The 17,323-nt window shown below is 64.0% G+C and overlaps 1 protein-coding gene across 1 annotated transcript in view; it reads left to right on the forward strand.

The window, feature by feature from the left end:
• Positions 1–1,375: 1,375 nt before the first annotated feature.
• Positions 1,376–17,323, forward strand: part of KCNN3 (potassium calcium-activated channel subfamily N member 3) — a 31,574-nt gene continuing 15,626 nt past the window's right edge. The window contains exons 1-6 of the mRNA XM_029055466.1: positions 1,376–1,486; positions 1,574–1,996; positions 2,043–2,237; positions 6,284–6,379; positions 10,548–10,966; positions 16,501–16,642. Coding sequence (XP_028911299.1) covers positions 1,376–1,486; positions 1,574–1,996; positions 2,043–2,237; positions 6,284–6,379; positions 10,548–10,966; positions 16,501–16,642 — 1,386 coding nt within the window. The remainder of the gene's footprint in view (positions 1,487–1,573; positions 1,997–2,042; positions 2,238–6,283; positions 6,380–10,547; positions 10,967–16,500; positions 16,643–17,323) is intronic.

Here is a 17,323-nt window from a genome sequence, read left to right on the forward strand (position 1 = left end):
ACCTCCATCACCCTATTTATTTTGTTAATGAGATGTACATCGCCCCGATTCTATTGATTTGCCATTGTTTTAATGAGGTGTTCTTCCCCTCGGTTCTATTCATGGCCATCGTTCTCGTCCGCCCGTCTCCCCCGATTAGACCGTGCGGCCGTCAAAGGGCAGGGACCGTCTCTCTCTGTTGCCGATCTGTCCATTCCGAGCGCTCGGTCCAGTGCTCTGCACATAGTAAGCTCTCAATAAATACTAGTGAATGAATGAATGAATGAATAGTCCAGGCTGCTCCAGATGGATGGATGGATGGATGGGTGGACGGATGGGTGGATGCATGAATGGAGGGGTGGATGGGTGGATGGGTGGGTGAGTGGATGGGTGGATGGATGAATGGATGGATGGATGAGTGGATGGGTGGGTGGATGGATGAATGGATGGGTGGGTGGATGGATGAATGGATGAATGGATGAGTGGATGGGTGGGTGGATGGATGAATGGATGGGTGGATGGGTGGATGGGTGAGTGGATGAATGGATGGGTGGATGGGTGGATGGATGGATGAGTGGGTGGATGGGTGGATGGATGGGTGGATGGATCGATGGGTGGATGAATGGGTGGATGGATGGAGGGATGGAGGGGTGGATGGACGGATGGACGGGTGGAGGGATGGAGGGATGGAGGGATGGACGGAGGGATGGAGGGAGGGATGGAGAGAGGGATGGAGAGAGGGATGGACGGAGGGACGGATGGAGGGAGGGACGGAGGGAGGGAGGGAGGGAGGGAGGGATGGAGGGACGGAGAGAGGGATGGACAGAGGGACAGAGAGACGGAGGGATGGAGGGACGGAGGGAGGGACGGAGGGATGGAGGGACGGAGGGAGGGACGGACGGAGGGATGGAGGGATGGGCGGAGGGATGGCGGGCGGTCTGGCTGGCTGGGGCGCATCCTCTCCCCGGCGGCGGCGGCGGCGGCGGCGGCGGCGGCGGCGGCGGGGCGGGCGCGGGTGGGGCTCCGTGCGGGCGTCGGGGACCGGGGGAGCCAATGAGCGGGGCGGGGGGGGCGGGGCCCGGGGGCTTTATAAGCGGGGCGGCGGCGGCGGCGGCGGGGGGGGCGGGGCGGAGCTGAGCCGGCGGCGGCGGCGGCAGGCAGCAGGAGGAGGAGGAGGAGGAGGCAGAGGCCCGAGGCCCGAGGGGGCGGGCGGGCGGTCCTGGGGGCGGGGGGCTTGGGGCCGGGGTCCGCGGCCTCCCCCTCCCCAACGGGCCCCCATGCGCTGAGCGGGCGGGCCGTGGCGGAGCGGCGGGGTCGGGGGGCACCGGGCGGGGGGGGGGCCGGGCCGGGGGGGCCCGTCTCCCCCAGCGCCCCCTCCCCCGCCGCCGCCGCCGCCATGGAGCCCTCCGGGCCTTTCCGCGAGCGGGCCGAGGGCCCCGCGCCGGGCCCGCCGCCTCTGCTGCCCCTGCTGCCGCTGCCCCGGGGGCTCCTGCCCGCCTCGCCCTCGGCCAGGACCCCTCCTCACCCTCCCCCGCCTCCTGCTCCCTCTCAGCATCCTCCTCCTCCTCCTCCTCCTCCTCCTCCTCCTCCTCCTCCTCCGCCCCGGCCGGGCAGCCAGCTGAGCCTGACGGAGCGGGCGGGGGCCGGGGGCGGCGGGCACTCCCCGGGGTCGGCGGGCACCGGCCCCCGGCCCCGCCAGCCCAGCCCCCTGGCCCACCGGAGGGACAGCAACCCCTTCACGGAGATCGCCATGAGCTCGTGTAAGTACAGCGGCGGGGGCATGAAGCCCCTCACCCGGCTCAGCGCTTCGCGCAGGAACCTGGTGGAGGGGGCGGCGACCACCGACGAGGACGGGCCCCGAGGAGGAGGAGGAGGAGGAGGAGCAGGAGGAGCAGGAGGAGGAGCGGGGGGGCCGCCCCCTCCGGAGATCGTCATCTCCCCCCGCCCGACCCTGCTGCTGCCCCCCGCCGCCTCCTCCTCCTCCACGCCGCCCTCCGGCCTGCAGAACCATCACCCGGCCGGCGGAGGAGGAGGGGGAGGAGGGGGAGGAGGGGGAGGCCCCCTCCCCCCCCCCGGCCGGGGGACCCCCGCCCAAGGCCCCCAAGCGCAAGCACCAGAACATCGGGTACCGGCTGGGCCATCGGCGGGCGCTCTTCGAGAAGAGGAAGCGGCTGAGCGATTACGCACTCATCTTCGGCATGTTCGGCATCGTCGTCATGGTGATCGAGACCGAGCTGTCCTGGGGGCTCTACTCCAAGGTAGGGGGGGGCGGGGGGGGTCTTCCCGCCCCGACGGCTCCGCCCGCGGGGCTGGACTTCACGGTGGGGGGCATCGTCCCGTCCCCCCCCCCCCCGCCGCGAGGGTCCACCCGCAGGGCTGGACTCCAAGGGGGCGGGGGGGGAGGAGTTTCTCCCTCCCAGGGCCCCCCCGCGGGGCCGGACCTCAAGGCAGGGGGTCGTTCCCCCCGCTCAGGGTCCGCCCGTGGGGTTGGGCTCCAAGGAGGGGGTCGTTTCCCCCCCCCCCCACGGGGGTCCTCCTCCCACCCGAGGGGCCGGACTGCAAGGTAGGGGGCAGTTCTCCCCTCCCCCGGGCCCCCCTCGGGGTTAGACTCCAAGGGGGAGGGTCGTTCTGCCCACCCGTGGGTCCCCCCCGAGGGGCTGGACTCCGAGGTAGGGGGTCGTCGTCCTCCCCCAGGGTCCCCCCGAGCGGCTGGACTTCAAGGTAGGGGTCTTTTCTCCCCCCCGAGGGGCTGGAATTCAAGGTAGGGGTCCTCACCACCCCAAGGGGGCCGCCCGCGGGGCTGGATTTCATGGTGGGAGTCATCGTCCCCCTCCCCCCCACCCCGAGGGTCCACCCGCAGGGCTGGACTCCAAGGTAGGGGGGAGTTCTCCCCCCCCCCCAGGGGTTAGACTCCAAAGTAGGGGGTCGTTCCGCCCACCTGTGGGTCCCCCCGCGGGGCTGGACTTCAAGTAGGGGGTCGTCCCCCCCTCTCAGGGTCCGCCCGTGGGGTTGGACCCCAAGGTAGGGGTCGTTTTCCCCCCGAAACGAGGGTCCGCCTCCCCCCGCGGGGCTGGACTGCAAGGTAGGGGGCAGTTCTCCCCTCCAGGATCCCCCCCCCCTCGGGGTTAGAGTCCAAGGTAGGGGGTCGTTCTGCCCACCTGTGGGTCCCCCCCCTGGGGCTGGACTCCAAGGTAGGTGTCATCGTTCCTGGCGAGGGTCCACTCGACGGGCTGGACTCTAAGGTAGGGGGTCTTTCCCCCCCCCCAGGGTCCCCCCACCGGTTAAGACTCCAAGGTGGGGGGTCTTTCTCCCCACCCGTGGGTCCCCTCTCGGAGCTGGGCTCCAAGGTAGGGGTCGTTGCCCCCCACCTCCACGGTCCCCCCGGGAGACTGGACTTCAATGTAGGGGTCTTTCCCCCACCCGAGAGTCCCCCCAAGAGGTTGCGCTCCGAGTAGGGGGTCGTCCGGGCCTCCCCCCGAGGGTCAGCTCGGCGGGCATGCCTCCCTGGGGTGACACCCCCCCGCCATCCCCCTCCCACCCTCAGGCGCGGGCCCCATCCATCCCCCGACACACCCCGACTCCGCGCCTCAGTTTCCTCACCTGTGAAATGGGGTTTAAAAACCCGCCCCCCCCCCCGACTCTGAGCCACCCACCCTCCCCCACACGCTCTCCCTTCGGCTACAGCTTGGCCTCCCCCGCTGAGGGCGGTGGTCCGGAGTTCGGGGGCTGGGGTAACGAGGACCCCCCGAGGAGGAGATTGGAGGTGGTGTCTTCCCTCTTTATTCTCCCCCTACAACGAAGCACCTGCTTTTTTTTTTGGGGGGGGGATTCAGGAAAATTTCATCTGTGCAAATTTCCATTCCAACCAACTCTCCATACCGTGCCCACCCCCCTCCCCGGCCCCCACCAGATCGATTCCCCTGGCAAAGGCGGTCTTGGAGGAAAGGGCCGGGGGGGGAAGGAAGGATGGCCCTGTGGAATCCAGGCTAGCTTCCCGGAGGAGGGAGCCTCTTCAAAGCCTTATTGAATTATAATAATGATATTTGTTAAGCGCTTATTAGGGGCCCAAGCACTGTTCTGAGCGCTGTTCGGGGAAGGCCTTCCCCGGCTATTCCCCACCCCCTTCCTCTTCTCCCGCTCCTCCCAGCCCCACACCGCTTATGTCCTGATCTCTCATTTATTTATTTTCTGAATTAACGCCCGTCTCCCTCCCTCTAGACTCTAAGCTCGTCGTGGGCAGGGCATGTGCCCGTTTATGTTGTACTGTCCTCTCCCGAGCGCCCAGTACAGCGCTCCGCACACGGTAATCGCTCGACAAATACGACTGAAGGGGAGATGGCAGAGCAGGGGAAGGCAGAGCCGGCTCCCAGGCGCCTTTAGCGTCACCGTCAGTGGTATTTATTGAGCACCTACTGTGCGCCAGGGCACTGTACTAAGCGCTTGGGAGAGGACCACAGAGCAGAGTTAATAAACACGATCCCCGCCTCCGGCAAGCTCACGGCCTAGAGGCCCGTTAGACGAGATTTTGGATCTGGTGGGGTGGGGTGTCCCCCTTCTCCCCCGGGGGCCTTGGGGTCCCCCTGCCCCCCACCCCAGCCACTCCCTGCCAAGGAACACTGGCTCTGGGCTTAGGGAAGAGAGGGCAGGGCCACAGGGAGGCAATCGACAAAGTTTATTGTGATCTTCTCCTCTCCCAAGCGCTCAGTACAGTGCCCCGCACACAGTAAGCGCTCAGTACATATGATTGAAGGAATGGAAGGATGGCTTTGGCAGGAGTGTCGACCTTGGGGTGTCCAAGGCTCTTTCTTGGGGGTCTCGGGCCACCCCCCTTCCCTGGCAGGGCGGGGGTCCTGAGGGGCTCCCCCCGATTGACCCCACGTGAGCCCGGCTCCTGGGGGCAGTTGTTGGGGGTGGGGGGGGGGGAGTGGGAGGGCACAACCCCCGCGACCCTTGTCGGTTCGATGGTCCCAGCGAAGATGTTGGGTGGTCTTGGGGTGGGTGGGTGGAACATCCACCCCCCCAAAAAACCCCCAAATTATGGGTCTCGAGGGTGAGGGGATTCCCGAGCGAGATTCAGGCCGGGTCCGCTGCCCCTTACCCGCCTCCACAGCCTATTCTCAGTCAGTCGGTCAGTCGTATTTATTGAGCGCTTACTGTGTGCAGAGCGTTCGTTCATTCAATGGTATTTATTGAGCGCTTACTATGTGCAGAGCGCTGTACTGAGCGCTTGGAATGGACAAAGCGGCAACAGACAGAGACAGAGCACTGGACTGAGCGCTTGGGAGAGGACAATACAGCAATAAACAGACCCATTCCCTGCCCGCAATGAACTGACAATCCGGGGGGGAACGGGGACAGAACTGAAATGAAATCAATAAATGACAGGTGTGAACATAAGCGCCCGATGGCACTTGTCTATATATGCATATTTATATATACATATATATGTAGCTGTTTATTATTCTATTTATTAACGCTGTGTTTATATCTATAATTCTATCTCTTTATAGTGATGCCTGTTTACTTTTTTGGATACCTCTGTCCCCCTTTCCACACTGTGAGCCCCTCGTGGGCAGGGATTGTCTCTATTTGTTGCTGGGTTGTGCTTTCCAAGCATTTAGTACAGCGCTCTGCGCTCAGTAAGCGTTCGGTAAGTATGATTGAATGAATGAATCGGGGCAGGGGGATGAATAAAAGGAGCCAAGACAGGGTGATGGAGAAGACGGCGGGAGTAGACGAAAGGAGGGCTCAGTCAGGGAAGACCTCTTGGAGGAGGTGGGCCTTCAATAAGGCTTTTGAAGGTGGGGAGAGCCATGGTCTGAGCTCCCTCATTCATTCAATCGTATTTATTGAGCGCTCACTGTGTGCAGAGCACTGTACCGAGCGCCTGGAAAGTACAATTCAGCAACAAACAGAGACAACCGCTACCCGACGACGGGCTCACGGTCTAGAAGTGAAGCCGGGTGGCTCGGCGGCAAGAGCCCGGGCTTGGGAGTCAGGGGTCATGGGTTCGAATCCCCGGCTCTGCCACTTGTCAGCTGGGTGACCGTGGGCCAGTCGCTTCACTTCTCTGGGCCTCAGTTCCCTCATCTGGAAAATGGGGCTCAAAACTGGGAGCCCCACGTGGGCCAACCTGATCACCCTGTATCTCCCCCAGCGCTCAGAACAGCGCTCTGCATATAGTAAGCACCAGGGTGAGGGGTTTGGGGGGGGGGGGGCCCGACCCATCAAGAGGGGAGGGGTGCGGAGGGACGATCCCTCCCCACCCCACCCCTAATTCTCCGCCTCCTTCCACCCCCACCAGGAATCTATGTTCTCCCTGGCGCTAAAATGTCTCATTAGCCTGTCTACTGCCATCCTCCTGGGGCTCATTGTGGCCTACCATACGCGGGAGATCCAGGTGGGTGTCCCCTCCCCCGTGGGGCGTGGGGAGGGGGTGGGTGCGGACATCAGTGGGCGTGGGGGGGCGGGGGGGGGACCCCCGAGGCCCGCTGCCCCTGCCCATCCTATCCCCTTCGGCCTCGCCGCCGGGGCTCGACACCCGGAGCACGAGCGTGGCCTGCACCGGCCCACCCCGAGCAGGCCCCGGGGCCCGGGCCCGATTTCCTCCCCGCTTGGGGTCGAGGGAGGTCGGGGAGGGCGGAGGAGGAAGGCCGGGGCTACCCCTAGGCCCGGGGCCGACCGACCCGGCGCCCCGGCGATACGACGGCGCGCTTCCGGTGTGCGGGGCGCTGTGTTAAGCGCCGGGGAGAGGACCGTAGAAGAGACACCCTCCCTGCCCACAAGGAGCCGACAGCCGAGAGGCTCCCGGGGTGTCCTGGGCAGGGGGAGGGGGATGTGGGAGCTGAGGAAGCCTGCTGGGTCTCCTTCACACTCCGGGGGTGGTGTTAGTGACAACGTGTTGTGACTCCCTGTGGTTGTGATGGGGACCGGCTGTGTGCTGGAAGCGCGTGCTCACGCGCACACATATATGCAGAGTGTTGGGCGCAGGGGCGGGGACGGAGGGAGGAGACAGGTCTTTTCCCTTGGGGGGAGGGGGAGACTGCCGGGGTGATGGAGGGAAGGTCAGGATTCCCCCCCCCCCCCACCCATCTTTCAGGGCCATAACAATCATTCCTGTGGTATTGAGTGCTTTCTGTGTGCCAGGCGCTGTACTGAGCGCCGGAGCGGATGCGAGGCAACGGGGTTGGACCCGGTCCCCGTCCCCCGTCCCCCGTGAGGCTCACGGTCTTAATCCCCATTTTGCCGACGAGGGAACTGAGGTCCAGGGGAGCCAAGTGCCTTGGCCAAGGTCACCCAGCAGACAAGCGGCAAGCCGGGATTAAAACCCAGGTCCTTCCGACTCCCGGGCCGGGGGCTCTACCCACTGGACCACGCTGCTTCTCTTCACTTCTCCGTGCCTCAGTTCCCTCATCTGTAAAATGGGGATCAAGACCGTGAGCCCCATGTGGGACAGGGACTGGGTCCAACCTGAGTATCTCGTATTGACCCCAGCGCTTAGTACAGTGCCTGGCGTATAGTAAGCGCTTACAAATACCTTTTTGTTAAAAAAAAAAGAAAAGGGGCAGGCCTGATTTCCCTCTCCCCCGGCCACCGCCCCCTCTCCTCCCACCCCGGCAGGAGCACTTTAAGTGAAAAGGAAAAGTTCTGGTACAGGCAGTCCCTCCTCCCTGTGAGCTGGAGGTGCGGGGTGGGGGGGTCGGGGAGAAAGGGTCCCACTTATCTGCTGTGTGCCCTTGGGCGAGTCATTTCACTTCTCCGTGCCTCAGTTCCCCTCTCTGTACGAAATGGAGATTTACCGTGCGGAGCCCAATCTGGGGTAGGGACTGCATCCAACCTGATTAACGTGTATTCAGTGCTTAGAACAATGCTTGGTGCATAGTAAGCAAGCGCTTACCAAGTACCATAATTAGTATTAATTAAAATTATTATGAGCGTCTGGGGGTGGGGAGAGGCGGGAGGGATGGACAGGCGGACCCGATCCTGGGCCGCTGGACAAGAGCAGGTGGGGGAGTCATCTGCCCGGGGTGAGGAGCAGATCTCGCCTTCTGACCCGCTGTTCCCTCTTGCTGTCTACCCATGGTCCCTCTTGCTGCAGTTCGACCCCATCTCCTCCCGCTCTTCCTACTCCTCCCCCAGTCCCTTAGACTGTGCGCTCCATTTTGGGTTGGTTTCTTTTTTGGTATTTGCTCAGTGCTTACTATGTGCCAGGCACTGTTCTGAGGGAGACATGAGGCAGTCGGGTTGGACACGGTCCCTGTCCCACGTGAAGCTCACACTCTTCATCCCCATATTACGGATGAGGGAACTGAGGCACAGCAAACTGAAGTGACTTGCCCAAGGTCGCACAACGGGCAAGTGGAGGAGCTGGGATCAGGCAGGGGACGGGGACTGTGATCTGATTATACTGTATCTACCGCAATGCTCGGTAAAGTGCCGGGCACACTCTAAGCGCTTAATGAATACTACCGTGATTATTTTCTTCCTCCTCCTCCTCTTCTTCTTTCTTCTCCTCCTCCTTTTCCTCCTTCTTGGGAAAGGCGTTCTCTCCCTCCCCTTCTCTCCTCCCTCTCTTGGTCAGGAACGACCCGAAGAGAGGGGAGATGGACAGGCAGGGTGGGGGGTAAAATGGTGACCCCATGGATTAGAGGCTTCCTTGCCCTGCTCCATCTTGGGCTGGCCTTCACTCAGCTGACTATGGAAGGATGGAGGGAGGCTGGGGATCAGAGAAGGGAGGCCGGGGACCTGAGGGGGAGGGAGGCCGGGGTCCAGGGGAGGAGGGAGGTCGGGGACGAGAAGGGAAGGGAGGCCGGGGACCAGAGGGGGAGGGAGGCCGGGGACCAGAGGGGGAGGGAGGCCGGGGACCAGGGGAGGAGGGAGGCCGGGGACCAGAGGGGGAGGGAGGCCGGGGACCAGAGGGGGAGAGAGGCCGGGGACCAGGGGAGGAGGGAGGCCGGGGACCAGAGGGGAAGGGAGGCCGGGGACCAGAGGGGGAGGGAGGCCGGGGACCAGGGGAGGAGGGAGGCTGAGGATCAGAGGGGGAGGGAAGGAGTCCGGGGATGGGAGGAGGAGGAGGAGGAGGGAAAGAGGCTAAGGATGGGAGGGAGAGGGGAAGGAAGGGAGGGAGGCCGGGGTAGGGGTGGAGTTCCCTTGTCCTGGTGCCAGGAAGCAGCAAGGCGCTGCGGACGACACGACATCCCCGCCTGGCAGGGCGGGCACAGGCCCGGGGGGGCCCAGGGCCAGAGGGCACAGGCCCCGGGGGGGCGCAGGCCGGGGGTCTTACCTCGAGATGCTGCCCGTCGGGTGGGCATGACAAGGCACACACACAAACACGCTCTGCCGAGGGTGGGCGCATGCGGTCAATCTTTTCGTAGGAGGGGGCTCTTCCAGTCTGCTGATTTCACGCCCCCTCCCCGCCGCCCCAACCCCCAGCGGAGGGGCAGAGACGCGGAGATGGGGCGGGAGACCCTGGGGAGACATGGGGGCGGGGGGGGCTCCCTCAGACCCCCCCCAACCCCCACCCAGCCAGCCCCCGGGCTCTGCGCGACCCCCAGGATGGGGAGGGCGGATATGGGGGGGGGGAGAGGGAAAGTGGGGGGCTGCTCCGGGCCCCCCCGTATGTGTGTGCGACAGAGGCCCCCCCCCCCGCCTTCCCCTCCCCCCGGGCCTTCCCCCGCCCCTCCCCCCGGGCCTCCCCGCCCCCACCTCGCCGTGGGACTCCGGGGGCGGGAAGGAGCAAGCCTCCCGTTGCCATGGGAACCCCATCGTCACCTTCTCCTCGTCCACAGCGGATGGATGGGGCGGGCGGGAGGGGGGAGGGGGAGGGGATCCCGGGGCGGGGGGAGGGGAGGGGGATGCCGGGGAAGGGGGGGAGGGGAGGGAAGGGGGGGATGCCGGCGATAAAGGAGGGGGAGGGGAGGAAGGCCCGGGGGAGGGGGAGGCGGCAGGTCTGAGCTGTCAGTCCTTCCTCCTCCCCCACCTCGGGATTCCCGCGATGGGCCGGGGGCTCCCCTCGCCCCTCCCCCCACCCCGGGGGGCTCCCCTCGCCCTCCCCCGCCGGGGGCTCCCCTCTCCCCTCCCTCTGCCGGAAACGCGCCGACGATGCGGGGCTGCCGCGCTCCCTGCCCCCGCCCCATCCGTGCCCGCCTCCGTGCCCCCAGCCCATCCGTGCCCGGCTCCGTGCTCCCCTCCAACTGTGCTCCTGCCCAGCTCCGTGCCCCCACCCCATCCGTGCTCCCGTCCGTCCATCCGTGCCCAGCTCCGTGCCCCCACCCTATCGGTGCCCATTCCGTTACCCCATCCCGTCTGTGCCCGTGCCCAGCTCCGTGCTCCCACCCTACCGTGCCCCCGTCCGTCCATCCGTGCTCAACTCCGTGCCCCCACCCTATCTGTGCCCATTCCGTTACCCCATCCCATCTGTGCCCGCGCCCAGCTCCGCGCCCCCGCCCCACCATGCCCCCCCCCGGTCCATCCATCCGTGCCCGTGCCCAGCTCCGTACCCCCACCCCATCCGTGCCCGCGCCCCCGGCCCCGCCCGACCCTTCTCCCCTCGCCCCTCTCCCGGGCAGCTGTTCGTGATCGACAACGGGGCCGACGACTGGCGGATCGCCATGACGTACGAGCGCATCCTGTTCATCGGGCTGGAGATGCTGGTGTGCGCCATCCACCCGGTCCCGGGCGAGTACAAGTTCTTCTGGACGGCCCGGCTGGCCTTCTCCTACACCCCGTCGCGGACCGAGGCCGACGTGGACGTCATCCTGTCGGTGCCCATGTTCCTCCGCCTCTACCTGATCGCGCGGGTCATGCTGCTGCACAGCAAGCTCTTCACCGACGCCTCCTCCCGCAGCATCGGGGCCCTCAACAAGATCAACTTCAACACCCGCTTCGTCATGAAGACCCTCATGACCATCTGCCCGGGCACCGTGCTGCTCGTCTTCAGCATCTCCCTCTGGATCATCGCCGCCTGGACCGTCCGGGTGTGCGAAAGGTCGGGCTGGACCCCACCGTGGGAAAGGGCGGGAGCCGGGAGCACGTGGGCGGCGGCCGGCGAGGCGCGGAGCATGCGCGCCGGGGCTGGGGCGGACCCGGGCGAGGGCGCCACCGGACGAGGGCGCATGCGCGAGGAGGGGATCGGAAGGGGGGGGACACGTGCGCAGGCGCGACGGACAGGGAAGCCGGCGCGAGGGCGTGGTCGAGAGGGGGCACGTGCGCAGGCGCGCGGGGACGGGGGAGCGGGCGCCAGGGCGGGGTCGGAAAGGGCGGCACGTGCGCAGGCGCGCGGGGAGCGGGCGCGAGGGCGTGGTCTGAAAGGGGGCACGTACGCAGGCGCGCTGGGGCCGGGGAGCGGGCGCGAGGGCGTGGTCGAAAGGGGAGCACGTGCGCAGGCGCCATAGGCGAGGGAGCGGGCGCGAGGGCGTGGTCGAAAGGGGGGCACGTGCGCAGGCGCGCGGGGACGGGGGAGCGGGCGCCAGGGCGGGGTCGGAAAGGGGGGCACGTGCGCAGGCGCGCGGGGAGCGGGCGCGAGGGCGTGGTCTGAAAGGGGGCACGTGCGCAGGCGCGCTGGGGCCGGGGAGCGGGCGCGAGGGCGTGGTCGAAAGGGGAGCACGTGCGCAGGCGCGCTGGGACGGGGGAGCAGGCGCGAGGGCGTGGTCGGAAGGGGGCACGTCCACAGACACGCTTGGAGGAGGGAGCAGGCGCGAGGAGGTGAACGGAAAGGGGGGGTACGTGCACCGACACGCCCGGACAGGGGAGCAGGCGCGAGGGTGTGGTCGGAAAGGGGGCACGTGCGCAGACACGCTTGGAGGAGGGAGCATGCGCGAGGAGGTGAACGGAAGGGGGGCACGTGCACAGACACGCCCGGACAGGGGAGCAGGCGCGAGGGTGTGGTCGGAAGGGGTGGCACGTGCGCAGGCGCGGCGGACCAGGGAGCAGGCGCGAGGGCCTGGTCGTAACAGGGCACGTGCGCAGACACGGTCGGACAGGGGAGCATGCGCGAAGAGGTGATCCGAACGGAGGCACGTGCACAGACACGCTGGGACCGGGGAGCAGGCGCGAGGGCGTGGTCGGAAGGGGGCACGTGCGCCGACACCGGACAGGGAGCAAGGCGCGAGGAGGTGATCAGAAGGGGGGCACGTGCCCAGACACGCCCGGACAGGGGATCATGCGCGAGGGCGTGGTCGGAAGGGGGCACGTGCACAGACACGCTCGGACGGGGAGCAGGCGCGAGGGCGTCCTCGGAAAGGGGGCACGTGCACAGACGCGCTGGGGCAGGGAGCATGCGCGAGGGCGTGGTCGGTCGAGGGCGGGGCACGTGCGCAGACCCGACGGACGAGGGAGCATGCGCGGGGATGGGGGAGGGGGAGAGGTGACCGCCTCAGGCATGTTCATTCAATCACATTCATTCATTCAATCGTATTTTTTGAGCGCTCACTGTGTGCAGAGCACTGGACGGAGCGCCTGGAACGGACGGTGGAACAGTAAAGAGAGACGATCCCTGCCCACACCGGGCTTGCAGTCTAGAAGGAGGATTGATGGAGCTCTTATCGTGTGCAGAGCACTGTGCGAAGCGCTTGGGAGAGGACCATGGAACAATAAACAGGCACATCCCCTGCCTAGGAGGAGCTCGCGTGGACTGTGCACGTGGGCAGCGTGCGCGTGTGGTCACGGTCGGAAGGGCCCAGGCCTGTGCATTCATTCAGCCGCATTTATTGAGCGCTTACTGTGTGCAGAGCACTGTACTAAGCGCTTGGGAGACTACAGTGAGAGCCAGAAGGGAGTTAGGAGGTCATAGTCGGTAGGGCCCAGGCCTGTGCATTCATTCAGCCGCATTTATTGAGCGCTTACTGTGTGCAGAGCACTGTACTAAGCGCTTGGGAGACTACAGTGAGAGCCAGAAGGGAGTTAGGAGGTCATAGTCGGTAGGGCCCAGGCCTGTGCATTCATTCAGCCGCATTTATTGAGCGCTTACTGTGTGCAGAGCACTGTACTAAGCGCTTGGGAGACTACAGTGAGAGCCAGAAGGGAGTTAGGAGGTCATAGTCGGTAGGGCCCAGGCCTGTGCATTCATTCAGCCGCATTTATTGAGCGCTTACTGTGTGCAGAGCACTGTACTAAGCGCTTGGGAGACTACAGTGAGAGCCAGAAGGGAGTTAGGAGGTCATAGTCGGTAGGGCCCAGGCCTGTGCATTCATTCAGCCGCATTTATTGAGCGCTTACTGTGTGCAGAGCACTGTACTAAGCGCTTGGGAGACTACAGTGAGAGCCAGAAGGGAGTTAGGAGGTCATAGTCGGTAGGGCCCAGGCCTGTGCATTCATTCAGCCGCATTTATTGAGCGCTTACTGTGTGCAGAGCACTGTACTAAGCACTTGGGATGAACCAGAGCGTGTGACCTTGAGCAAGTCACTTTACTCTCTGGGCCTCAGTTACCTCATCTGTACAAGGGGGATTTTTACACAGCCCCATTTTACCCATTTTTTACAGACACGATCAGCTTGGGGAGCATGAGCGTGCGGGTGTGGTCGGAAGGGGAGGTGGGCAGGTGTATATGTGTCTGTTTTTATGTCTCTGCATCTCCCTGAGTCATTCTTTCTCTGTGATTTTGCTTGTCTGTCTCTATCTCGATCTCATCTCTTTCCCTATACCTGGCCTCGGAGGTATTTCTTAAGCCTTACTGTGTTTCAGGTCCTGGGGCAGATAAGAAGTTACGAGATACGAGCCGCCCAGGGCTCAAAGTCTAGTAAGGCGAGGAGAACAGGCCCAGAAAAGTTCAGTGACCTGACCAAGGTCCAGGGACAGGGCTGGAGTTAGAACTCAGGTCCACCGATACCCAGCTCCCGGGATCTCTCCCCTAATCCACATATTGCGTCTTTCTACCTCCTCTCTTCCTCTCTCCTTCCCCCTCAACCTTCTCTCTCCACCTGCTCCCACTCAATCCATTAACGGTATTTACTGAGCACTTACTGTGTGCAGAGTGCTCCACTTGGGAGAGCACGGTACGACAGAACGGGTAGCCGCGTTCCCGGTCCCCGACGAGCTTCCAGTCTGGAGGGGGAGACAGACATTAATATAAATCCACAATTTATCATTTCCCCAGACTCCCTGCTGCTGACCCCTCCCTCCCCCAAACCCTCCGACCCTCTGGAAAAGGGGGATTAAGGCCGGGTGAGCCCCACGTGGGACAGCGACTGGGTCCAGCCCGATTTGCTCTTTCCATCCCGGTGCTTAGTACATAGTAAGCACTTGACAAATACCACAATTATTTTTAGGGTTATTCTCCTCCCCGCTCTGACGTGGGCAGGAGGCAGTCGGGAATGGCCCTGGGGATGAACAGCAGAATAACGAGAAGGAGCACGGTTAGATTTGAGAGCCCTGACCGTCTCGGGTGGGCGAGGGCTTCGGCCCTGGAGATGGCGGTGGAGGAGAGGTGTGCAGTCTCATGATGGAGACAGGAGAACGGGTCCAGTGACCTCTCGGAGGCCAGGTCTGGGCATCCTCTATGCCTGGAGCGGCGAGCCCTAGTTCTACCTGGGTCCTGCCATAATTCCCTTCATTCAGTCGTATTTATTGAGCGCTCACTGTGTGCAGAGCACTGTACTAAGCGCTTGGGAGGTACGATTCAGCAACAGAGACAATCCCCGCCCACAACGGGCTCACAGTCTAGAAGCGGGGAGACAGACATCAAAACAACTAAACAGGCATCAGTAAGCATCATTATAAATCAACAGAATCATAGATATATATGCATCATTAATAAAGGTAAATAGAAATATGTACATAGAATCACAAGTGCCGTGGGGCGGGGAGGGGGGTAGAGCAAAGGGAGCCAGTCGGGGCGATGGGGGGAGGCAGGGGAGGGGGCAGGGCTACAGGTAGGGGGAGGGTGGGCCGGATGGTCCAGCCGGTGGGGCGAAGCGGGGCAGCGGGTGGACCGGGGAGGACCGGGATCAGCCATCTGAGGCTCACAATGGGAGGGTGAGCGCCTGACTCTCCTCGGTGAGATCAGAGGAGCGATGGGCTTTTCAAACAAACGTCTGCAAACGGTAGTTTTCCATCCAAACCGCCTCTCTCTCTCTCTCCCTCTCCGTCAGTGTCTCTCTCTGTCGGAGTCTCTTGTCCGGGTCTCTTTCTGCGTCTCTTCTCTGGGGTGTCCGGCCGAAGGGGGGGGGCAGAGGACTAGAGCCCGAGGCCAGAGTGACCCCCCGGGGATGCTCTTCTGGTAGGGATGGCGGTCAGGGGGTCGGGGGAGGTCTGCTGGACCCAGGGTGTGGCCCGAGGGGTCACTCGGACGCCCCCACCCACGGCACCCACCTGACGGCCCCTCGGCGAGCCGGGCCGTAGGCCGCTCCAGGCGCAGAGTGGTAGGCCGGGCTGGACGCCCTTGCCCTTTGGGCCCCTGGTCCAGAGGGGGCCACCGGAGAGTGGCCCGGCCCTGCCCCTGAGACCCCTGAGCTCCCTGAGACCCCTGAGGTGCTTGATCTCCCTCAGCCTCCGAGTCCCTGAGCTCCCTGAATCCCTGGAGCCTCTGCATCCCCTTAGATCCTGGGCTCCCTGGATCCCCTGAGCCTCTGAATCCCCTGAGCCCCTGAGCTCCCCGAGCACGATCCCCGATAATACCAATAATGATATTTGTTCAGCGCTTACTCTGTGCCAAGCCCTGTTCTAAGCACTGCGGGAGTTACGAGGTAATCAGGTTGTCCCACGTGGGGCTCTCCGTCTTCATCCCCATTTGCCAGAGGGAACGGAGGTACAGACTTGCCCACAGCAGACAAGAGGCAGAACTGGGATTAGAAGATCTGTCTCCCTGAGTCCCTGAGCCCTCCTCGATCCCTGAATTCCCTGAATCCTATGAACGGAGAAGCAGCGTGGCTCAGTGGAAATAGCCTGGGCTCTGGAGTCAGAGGTCATGAGTTCGACTCCCGGCTCTGCCACTTGTCAGCTGTGTGACCGTGGGCCAGTCACTTCACTTCTCTGGGCCTCGGTCCCCTCATCTGTCAAATGGGGATTAAAGTGGGTGAGCCCCATGTGGGACAACCTGATAACCCTGTATCTCCCCCAGTGCTTAGAACAGTGCTCGGCACCTAGTAAGCGCTTAACAAATACCAAGATTATTATTATTAACTCCTGAGCTCCCTGGGTCCCCTGGATCCTCTGACACCCCCTGGATCCCTTGAGCTTCCCGAGCCTCTGGGCTCCACGGATCCCCTGAGCCTCTAATCTCCAAGCCCCTGAGCCCCCTGAGCCCCGGGGCAACGTGCCCACCCCCGAGGTCCGCCCGGCCCGGCCCTCACGGCGGCCGGTCAAGGGGCGCCGGTGGGGCGGCCGCCGGCCCGTCGGGCCTGCGCTGGGCCCGGACCCCCTCGCTTCCCACCCGCTCCCGGTGGCAGCCACGGAGGAGGTGTGAGGCGAGATGACGTGAACGCTCCCTTGGCCGGGCCCGGCGGCCTCCCGAGCTCCTCGCGGGGGCGGCGGGGCCTCCGGGGACCCCGGGCCCGGCTGACTGGCGCCGGTGTCCACGCCCGCAGGTACCACGATCAGCAGGACGTGACCAGCAACTTCCTGGGAGCCATGTGGCTCATCTCCATCACCTTCCTCTCCATCGGCTACGGCGACATGGTCCCCCACACGTACTGCGGCAAGGGCGTGTGCCTCCTCACGGGCATCATGGTGAGCGCTCGGGGCCCGGGCCCCTTCCCCTCCTCCCCTCCCCGGCCCCTGGCCTGGGTCCGGCTTGGGCCCAGACCCTCCCCCGCCGCCCCGATGTAACGCGACAGTCAAGCAGCGTGGCTCAGTGGAAAGAGCATGGGCTTTGGAGTCAGAGGTCATGAGTTCGAATCCCAGCTCTGCCACTCGTCAACTGTGTGATTGTGGGCAAGTCACTTCACCTCTGGGCCTCAGTGACCTCATCTGTAAAATGGGGACTAAGACTGTGAGCCCCACATGGGACAACCTGATTCCCCTGTGTCTACCCCAGCGCTTAGAACAGTGCTCTGCACATAGTAAGCGCTTAACAAATACCAAATACCAAGTACGGCCTCCGTCGCTCTCGGGGAGTCAATCGGTGAGGCTCGTGTCACGAGGCAGTGTGGTCTAATGGCTAGAGCCCGGGCCTGGGAGTCAGAGGGACCTGGGTTCGCATCCCGGTTCCACCACTTGTCTGCCGGGGGTGACCTCGGGCAAGGCGCTTTGCTTTTCCGGGCCTCAGTTCCCTCATCTGTAAAATGGGGATTAACTGTGAGCCTCACGTGGGACGACCTGATGACCCTGTATCTACCCCAGCGCTTAGAACAGTGCTCTGCACATAGTAAGCGCTTAACAAATACCAACATTATTTATATCCACCCCAGC

The sequence above is a fragment of the Ornithorhynchus anatinus genome, chromosome X5 (genome assembly GCF_004115215.2).
Source record: "Ornithorhynchus anatinus isolate Pmale09 chromosome X5, mOrnAna1.pri.v4, whole genome shotgun sequence".
Taxonomy (NCBI): domain Eukaryota; kingdom Metazoa; phylum Chordata; class Mammalia; order Monotremata; family Ornithorhynchidae; genus Ornithorhynchus; species Ornithorhynchus anatinus.